Source organism: Physeter macrocephalus, chromosome 8 (genome assembly GCF_002837175.3).
Source record: "Physeter macrocephalus isolate SW-GA chromosome 8, ASM283717v5, whole genome shotgun sequence".
NCBI classification, from domain to species: domain Eukaryota; kingdom Metazoa; phylum Chordata; class Mammalia; order Artiodactyla; family Physeteridae; genus Physeter; species Physeter macrocephalus.
In genome coordinates, this window is record NC_041221.1 from 1905526 (window position 1) to 1915666 (window position 10141).

The 10141-nt window shown below is 37.3% G+C and overlaps 1 protein-coding gene across 1 annotated transcript; it reads left to right on the top strand.

Moving 5' to 3' along the window:
- The first annotated feature begins 1830 nt into the window (after positions 1 to 1830).
- On the top strand, positions 1831 to 2305 carry LOC112063967 (keratin-associated protein 20-3). The gene is given in 2 exon segments (XM_024120063.1): positions 1831 to 1869; positions 2138 to 2305. Coding segments are annotated over 2 exon segments (207 nt in total).
- The last annotated feature ends 7836 nt before the right edge of the window (positions 2306 to 10141 follow it).

Below are 10141 nucleotides of genomic sequence, written 5' to 3' on the forward strand. Positions count from 1 at the left end.
TAAGTCCTGCAAAATTTCAAGGACCTGTCACCTCAGTGAAATTTCTAGGGGTCCACCGATCTGGATGAAGAGACACGTCATTACTTTTGGTGCCTCCTATCACTAGGTAGGAAACACAATACTCAGGAGCCTCTTTGTATTTTCATGATAATGTAATCCTCACCTGGATGTGCCACCTGTTATCCATTTATCCATTGTAGCCAATAAAGTGGCTACAAGCTTAGAGTGAATTAAGAGCAAGAAGAAACTCCACAATGGTCACAGGCTGCCGTACGTACTGCTCTGTTACTTCACTGTACGGAGCAGCAGATTCAGTGCTGCTTAAAGTGTCCACATAAGATAAGGATGAGGTTTTGAGGTTTTCACAGGTCTGTAGAGGTGAATCATAGCACAGGCTTTTAGGATTTTGGAGCAAATCTATGCTGTCCTTTGCAGATTTATATTATCTTTTGAAGAAACAGCTCATAACTGAGTTCTTTTTTTCTTTTACATTTGTTTTTTTTCCAGTTTTATTGAGATACAATTGATATGTAACATTTTATGAGTTTAAGGTGCACAACGTCATGATTTGATATATGTATATATTGCCAAATGATTACACTAGTTAACATCCATCACCTCACAAAATTACAATTTTTTTCTTGTGATGAGAAGTAGATATTTCTTTTAAGATCCACTCTATTAGTAACTTTTCAAATACACAATACAGTTCACTAAGGTCACCATGTTGTACATTACATCCCCAGAACTTATTTATATTATAACTGGAAGTGTGTACCTTTTGACCACCTTCACCCATTTCCCCCACACCAGCCTCCCCCCATGTTCGGCAACCACCAATCTATTCTCTGTTTCTATGAGTTGGATTTTTTTTTAAGATTTTTCAGTTCTTGTGCCTAAGCCACCAAGTTACCATGTGACTTGAACTGCCCACTGTGAACTAGATATTGTTTGAATCTGAGCCACAAATTTGAGTATACACAGCAATCTTCCATCATCAAGTGAAAGTGCTGTATGAGACTGGGCTTGAGGAAGTCCAGAAAGCACAAATAAATTATAGAAGAAAGTGGCCTGAGTCTCATGGCTTCTACTCTACTGAGTGTCTTCTTTTTCTCAACACCCGCTGATGGATTTATTCTGATTTTCCAGTTGAAAGAAGAAAAAATAGTCCTGGCTTACAGATGGTTCTGCCAATCTGAGGATACACTTAAAAGTAGGTGGCTGCACTACAGTAGCCCAAATCAGACATGGCCCTAGAGAACAGCAGTGAAAGAAAATCCCCAATTGTTTTCAATCCTCCTGAGAAATGATAACATCCAAATTTGGTCTGTCTCTTAAAGCTCAAGTCTATGTATAGAGGCATGGTACTTACAGAGCCACTATCCTTAAGAAAAATAAATGCTCATGTACTCTATCAAATTTCAGCCTCAAAAAGTTCTACTCTATATTCCTATGAACTTGGAAACAAATAAGATGGTCAATGCTCTTCATGTATGTGAAGAAATGTGTACAGTCTGGTGCAGGTATCGATAATCAACTAGACAACTTTTTTACCGAACAGAAAAAAACAAAAATACAAAAAAAACTACACAGGCAACAAAGTGGCATTACTCTCAAGAGAACACAGCAATACAAATCCCACAGAGTAAAATGTGATTGGAGTGGGTGGTAGGTCGTACAGAAAAAAATACTGTTTGCTCCTAAGATTTATATAGATAACATCACAGCTGTGTTGATTAGGTTTTAAATCTGCGCATGAGATGAAGGGTATTATTAGCAAAATCACTGGAGGAAGAAGTCATTCGCCTCCTCCATGTGATGTCATGCAGCATGGTTACAAAGGTTAAATTCAGCAACAGTGTCAGCAAGGTCAGTGAACTCAGCATTTTGGTTTTTTATTTAAAGAACATCGACTGTTTGGGAAGATCCTAACATACCAAGCGAATAATCTCCACTTTAATGAGTATGTGGAGTCTTTTTTGTCTAAAGAAACGTGATTAATGAGATTTTTAAATACAAGTTGGTCTATATGAGGATGTCAGAAGTGTCTGTGGTTTGCCACACCTACACTTAGACTGCAAAAAAGACTCTTAGCATTTAATGTTCTCATTCACTAAAATTTACTCTTCGTTCATAGGCTAAACACTTAAATTCTGACACAGTATGCTACTACTAAGGCAGATACTATAGAGGACTGGGCTATGGCTACAACTGTGGATATGGTTATGTCTGTTGCTTTGGTGTCTTTAGAATCTTAGGATGTGGCTACAGATGTGGCTGTAATAGGTATGGACTTGACTGCTGACACCAAGGTGACACTTGTCCCCTGGCACCAACTGAATACTATCTGCTACTGAGTCCATTCCCTTGTGAGATAGCAATTCTGTTCTACAAAATCTTTTCATTGTACCTGTTATACTCAGTTTTAACTGTTAATAATCCAAACTAATCCTAGGCAATCAGAATAGATTATTAAATTGACAATATATCCACATCAGTGTCTTAGACTGACTACATTTTTCTCTTTCAGTTAATGTTTTTTTTCATGATAAGATACCACATAAATTACAATTTTGGCATGTTTCATGAGTAGGCAACTCTAGGTTCACTTTTCATTACTCTGGCTTGGCCAATGTTGTTATTTGTTTCTCTTTTTTAAAATGTATTACTTATACATGTGTTCAAAAATGTTTAATGAATAATTGTTCCATAAGTCTCCCTGTTAAGTCTTAAGTGTTACAAATGTGAAAAGATATGTTAATTTGGAAAACAAATATGTAAACAAACATGATAGATGATGTAATGGTCAATTGGAAACACAGAGGGGAAGGCTCATGTCTGGTTTCAAAAAAGAAAGATTCTAGAGCAAAAGGTCAGACCAAATATGTTCTCCCTAAAGGTTACATTTAAATTATTTATTGATGGAGGAGAAATATAATAGAGAGGCAAAGTGTATGCCAAGCAGGAGGAACAGAATATGTGCAGGCATTGGGAAAATATTGCATTACAGAGTTATAAGTTGGTGTCACAACTAGAAAGTACACAGAGCAAAGCAAGTGGCTAAAATGAGGCCCCAGGCAATTAAGAGAAACCAGAACATCAAGATCATATATATCTTGCTATGGGTGCACTAGATACTGTTTTAAAAAGTTGTAATGTTTTCCTTAGAAATTTATGTTTTATAAAAATCATTATGGCAGCTAATTGAAAGGAAGTTCACCAAGGGCTGTGACCACTGACCAATAGACCATCAAGAGGCTATTCAAGTAGTTGATGTGAGGTCTTAATGTAAGAAAGCAGCAACTAAGATTTTCAAGAGGACCCAGATCAAATATATATTTAAGTGACAGAATTTAAAAGGCTTGTTTATATGATATGGCGGTGAAGAGTAACAAAGAAAAAAAGGAGCACACATGAACTTCCAGATTGGAGGTCCAGCAATCGATGGATTGTGATGCTAATAGCAGATGTGATATGAGACAGGGGGGCATTAGGAGGATGATCAGGGTAGAGATCTGAAAATTTGTTAGAGTTCAGATAAATTTAAGTAAACTTATATAGTGGCAGGTTCTTATAAAAATCTGGAACTCAAGAGAGAACTGGGTTTGACATTTCAAATAATTGGATAAAGGTATAATAGCTTCACAAATGCAGTATTCCAATATTTAGAAGTGAGGTAAGGAGCAGGAAAAAGATAAACGGTGAATCAGAAGAGAGTTGTATCAGGGGAATCAAGGACATATAAACTTTCTAGGAGGGAACTGTCAACAATTGCACTTTCACTCAAGCATTTATTCTTTCACCAAGTATTTCTAGAGTAATAACAAATTTTGAAACTAAGCTAGATGCTGGCAAATAGTCAGTGAGATTGGCCTGTTACAGAAGTTACAATCAAGAGAGGCATGACAGAACATCATAAAGGCAATTACTGTAAAATAACAGAGGCTTTAGTGATTACTTAGAGTCTCTTCAGCTCCCGATGTCTGGGGAATTGACCCCAAACTCCATCCTCATGATAACCAAAGAAACAGCCATTTTATTCTTCAATTTGTTAATATGGTATATCACATTGATGGATTTGCATATATTGAAGAACCCTTGCATCACTGGGATAAATCCCACTTGATCATGGTGTATGATCCTTTTAATGTCTTGTTGGATTCTGTTTGCTAGTATTTTGTTGAGGATTTCTGCATCTATGTTCATCAGTGATATTGGCCTGTAGTTTTCTCTTTTTGTGACATCTTTGTCTGGTTTTGGTATCACGGTGATGGTGACTTCATAGAATGAGTTTGGGAGGGTTCCTTCCTCTGCAAGCTTTTGGAAGAGTTTGAGAAGAATGGGTGTTAGCTCTTCTCTAAATGTTTGATAGAAACCACCTGTTAAGCCATCTGGTCCTGGACTTTTGTTTCTTGTAAGATGTTTAATAACAGTTTCAATTTCATTACTTGTGATTGGTCTGTTCATATTTTCTATTTCTTCCTGGTTTAGTCTTGGAAGGTTATACCTTTCTAAAAATTTGTCCATTTCTTCCAGGTTGTCCGTTTTATTGGCATAGAGTTGCTTGTAGCAGGCTCTTATGCTTTGTATTTCTGCAGTGTCCATTGTAGCTTCTCTGTTTTCATTTCTAATTTTATTGATTTGAGTCCTCTCCCTCTTTTTCTTGATGAATCTGGCTAAAGGTTTATCAATTTTGTTTATCTTCTCAAAGAAGCAGCTTTTAGATTGACTGATATTTGCTATTGTTTTCTTTGTTTCTATATCATTTATTTCTGCTCTGATGTTCATGATTTCTTTCCTATTAACGTTGGGTTTTGTTTCTTCTTTATCTAGTTCTTTTAGGTGTAAGGTTAGATTGTTTATTTGAGATTTTCCTTGTTTCTTGGGGTAGGATTGTATTGCTGTAAACTTCCCTCTTAGAACTGCTTTTGCTGAGTCCCATAGGTTTTGGATCATTGTGTTTTCATTGTCATTTGTCTCTAGGTATTTTTTGATTTCCTCTTTTATATCTTCTGTGATCTCTTGCTTATTTAGTAACATATTGATTAGCTTCCATGTGTTTGTGTTTTTTTCCCTGTGGTTGATTTCTAATCTCATAGCACTGTGGTCAGAAAAGATGCTTGATATGATATAAATTTTCTTAAATTTACTGAGGCTTGATTTGTGACCCAAGATGTGATTTATCCTGGAGAATGTTCTGTGTGCGCTTAAGAAGAAAGTGTAATCTGCTGTGTTCGGATGGACTGTCCTGTAAATATCAATTAAATCTACCTGGTCCATTGTGACATTTAAAACTTGTGTTTCCTTATTAATTTTCTGTCTGGATAATCTGTTCATTGGTGTATGTGTGGTGTTACTGTCCCCCACTATTATTGTGTTACTGTCGATTTCCATTTTTATAGCTGTTAGCATTTGCCTTATGTATTGAGGTGCTCCTACATTGAGGGCATATATATTTATAATTGTTATATCTTCTTCTTGGATTGATCCCTTGATCATTATGTAGTGTCCTTCCTTGTCTCTTGTAACATTCTTCATTTTAAAGTCTATTTTATCTGACATGAGTATTGCTACTCCAGCTTTCTTTTGATTTCCATTTGCATGGAATATCTTTTTCCATCCCCTCACTTTCAGTCTGTGTGTACCCATAGGTCTGAAGTGGGTCTCTTATAGACAGCATATATATATGGGTCCTGTTTTTGTATACATTCAGTGAGCCTGTGTCTTTTGGTTGGAGCATTTAATCCATTTACATTTAAGGTAATTATCGATATGTATGCTCCTATGACCATTTTCTTAATTGTTTTGGATGTGTTTTTGTAGGTCCTTTTCTTGTCTTGTGTTTCCCATTTAGAGAAGTTCCTTTAGCACTTGTTGTAGAGCTAGTTTGGTGGTGCTGAATTCTCTTAGCTTTTGCTTGTCTGTAAAGCTTTTGATTTCTCCATCAAATCTGAATGAGATCCTTGCCAGGTAGAGTAATCTTGGTTGTAGGTTCTTCCCTTTCTGGCTTGTAGAGTTTCTGCTGATAAATCAGCTGTTAACCTTATGGGAGTTCCCTTGTATGTTATTTGTTGTTTTTCCCTTGTTGCTTTTAATAATTATTCATTGTCTCTAATTTTTGTCAATTTGATTACTATGTGTCTCAGCATGTTTCTCCTTGGGTTTACCCTGCCTGGAACTCTCTACACTTCCTGGACTTGGGTGGTTATTTCCTTTCCCATGTCAGGGAATTTTTCGACTATAATCCCTTCAAATATTTTCTCGGGTCCTTTCTCTCTCTCTTCTTCTTCTGGGACAGCTATAAGGTGAATGTTGATGCATTTAATGTTGTCCCAGAGGTCTCTTAGGCTGTCTTCATTTCTTTCCATTCTTTTCTCTTTATTCTGTTCCACAGCAGTGAATTCTACCAGTCTGTCTTCCAGGTCACTTATTCATTCTTCTGCCTCAGTTATTCTGCTATTGATTCCTTCTAGTGTATTTTTCATTTCAGTTATTGTATTGTTCATCTCTGTTTGTTTGTTCTTTAATTCTTCTAGGTCTTTGTTAAACATTTCTTGCATCTTCTCAGTCTTTGCCTCCATTCTGTTTCCGAGGTCCTGGATCACCTCCACTACCATTATTCTGAATTCTTTTTCTAGAAGGTTGCCTATCTCCACTTCATTTAGTTGTTTTTCTGGAGTTTTATCTTGTTCCTTCATCTGGTACATAGTCCTCTGCCTTTTCATTTTGTCCATCTTTCTGTGAATGTGGTTTTCATTCCACAGGCTGTAGAATTGTAGTTCTTCTTGCTTCTGCTGTCTGCTCTTTAGTGGATGAGGCTATCTAAGAGGCTTGTGCAAGCTTCCTGATGGGAGGGACTGATGGTGGGTAGAGCTGGGTGTTGCTCTGGTGGGCAGAGCTCAGTAAAACTTTAATCCACTTGTCTGCTGATGGTTGGGGCTGGGTTCCCTCCTTGTTCGTTGCTTGGCCTGAGGTGACCCAGCACTGGAGCCTACGCAGCTCTTTGGTGGGGCTAATGGCAGACTCTGGGAGGGTTCACACCAAGCAGTACTTCCCAGAACTTCTGCTGTCAGAGTCCTTGTCCCTGCAGTGAGCCACAGCCACCACCCCCCACCTCTGCAGGACACCCTCCAACACTAGCAGGTAGGTCCAGTTCAGTATCCCATGGGGTCACTACTCCATCCCCGGGTCCAGACGTGCACACTACTTTGTGTGTGCCCTGCAAGAGTGGAGTCTCTGTTTCCCCCAGTCTTGTCGAAGTCCTGCAATCTAATCCTGCCAGCCTTCAAAGACTGATTCTCTAGGAATTCCTCCTCCCATTGCCGGACTCCCAGGTTGGGAAGCCTGACATGGGGCTCAGAACCTTCACTCCAGTGGGTGGACTTCTGTGGTGTAAGTGTTTTCCAGTTTGTGAGTCAACCACCCAGGGGCCATGGGATTTGATTTTTTGTGATTGTGCCCCTCCTACCATCTCATTGCGCTTTCTCTCCTGTCCTTGGATGCGGAGTATCTTTTTTAGTTAGTTTCAGTGTCCTCCTGTCTATGATTGTTCAGCAGTTAGTTGTGATTCCAGTGCTCTCATAAGAGGGAGTGAGCTCATGTCCTCCTACTCTGCCATCTTGAACCAATCTGAGAAACAGTGATTTTAAATGTGATTCCCATGTTCTAGTCAAGGTTAATGGGTGCAGATCTGGCTGCTTGAACAAGATGAACCAGAAAATCACCAGGATTTATGAACAGGAGCCTATATTTTTTTTTTACTTGATGAAGCTCTAAGGAGTAACTCTTGGAAGCTATTAGCAGTTATGTTTTACTCTTTGTAGAGTGCACTTCAACAGTTCATTGTAAATCACCTACTTAAGTAATCTGCTGAATAATCTCTTATATGTTCTGCTCAGAGGCAATTCATGGAAAATCTTTTTAACTTTTCTAGATTTCCCACCTCAGTAAGTGATAGTCTATCAAATCTAAGAGGCTCACCATCCTAAAAAAACTAGGTTAGTAAACTTGAAAATCATTATTCTCTAGATTTACACATTGACCTCAAATGCTATTCTATATTAATTCATTATTTGCTTATTTACCTCAGAGGTACAAAAGCCTGACCTGGATTGCTTTGCATGGAAGTGGACGAAAATGTCGTTATAATTGAGCTGTCTTGCAGAATTTATAAGCCAAAGAGGGTATGTGACAGAACGTTAAAATTTTCTGATAGTGTGAAAATATAGCACCATCAGATGTCAGAAGGGGTATTTTCACTAAAGCTGTGATAGTGATGACAGGTTGAAAAAGGTCTGTGAAAGAAATTACAAAATACATGACAGCATGGAGCAAAATTTCTGACCTGATGGCTGAAGACAATGGCAAAAGTTAGTTAGACCTTAACTAGTAGATTGAAAGAAACGTAATAATGACCAGAACATTGAATTCTTTCCAGTACCTCTTAACAGCCCTAAAATCCTAAATATTTGTGGAATTAAGTCATGTTTGGCTCCTGGACAGAGAGATTTTACTCCACTTCCCTATATGGACCAAAGGGCACTGCAGCAAGATCAGCAGATCTGTAGCTCTAAAAAGAACAATAGCCCATAACTTAATTAAAACATTGAATGAAGTATTTATCTATATATGTATCTATATCAGTACATATATAGAAGTACATAAATGTGTATGTTTATATATTGAATATATATATTGAATACATATATTGAAAGAGAAAGAGAGGAACAGAGAGAGAGAGAAATATACTAGATAATTTAGCATATGGTTATCTGGCTGAGATAGGGGTAGGGAGCTGATGTATAGTATTGGGTGAATGGGTGAGGATGGAAGACGGTAAGGGGTTAACCAAACGGTAAAGAATAAAGATAGAAACTGTACTGAAAAAAATCTCAAAATGAAGAATATATTATTTTTATGCTAAAATTTATGTGTGTGATATATAATAGGCAAAGAGATTACATCTATGGACTAACAGTGTACCCATAATAAATGACAGTATAAAAGGCAAGAGCTCAATATGTATAGTATGATTCCTTTCTGTTTGAAACCACAAACTTCAAAGCTCCATGTGTGCATAACTATGGGTAGGGACAACACTGCCTATGTATGTATGAAGGAAGAGAGAGTAATTGAAGGTCCTCTGAAGGGGGAAATATGTGTATGCAGTAAGATCAGAGATCATTAACTTGATCTTATACATATTTGCATTTCTTCCCTCATTATTACAGGAATCTGTTGACTTGTGAATAAAGATAACATCAAATGAAGACAACATTTGAAAACTGAAAGGATGCTTTAGATAATAGAAAACCGAATCATGGATACATAGAATTAAAAGCTTTAGAGAGTTGACTTTATTTAACTTTTGCTTGATTTGCAATTGATTTGTTAGTGTTTACTATAGAAGATTTTAACATGTCTTTGCAAAGAGTTGGCATTCTATTTTTAATTTATTTAGCTTGGTTACATGTCCTGAAGAGAAAGGACTACTTGTTCACAGCTCTCCAAATAACTGTCAGCATATAATAGTCATTAAATCTAAACAAATGAGATAATATGAAATGTAATGACAATGTAAGCATACATTTTTTAAAAACATGCTAGATTTTAATACCAGGAGAGATTTCTTGCCTTTATAAACACCTAGATCCACCGTGCCACAGTGGTATATAATGAGACCCAAGATTATTTTAGGACACAGAACACAATAATTTGAATTATATGCAGCTACCCAGAAACAAAATAGGTTGAATGTGATGCAGTGTAAAGTCCTCTGAGGAGCTGCCTGATGTTATTAGTCAGGTGCAATGGCAGTTTTCTTTACTGACTAAAACAGTTTCATATCCTGGGGCCCTAATGACAACAGTTATACATGCTTTATTATTTTTTTCTATAAATCTTATAGAGAAAAAAGGAATAATGCAGGAGAAAGCTCTGGACAACATGTGGGAGAAATAAACCCCCAGGGAACTTCAGCTACCTTCATCCTTCCATGGTATTGCTTGGATAGGGAGAGGAAGGAGATGCACCACCTCAACAGCTATTGAAACTGCGTCTGCTTCTAGTGCAGCTAGGTGCTTTGCTGTGAAGTCTTTACAGATAACTCTTTGTCGAATATTTTTATTGTAGAAAATTGTTG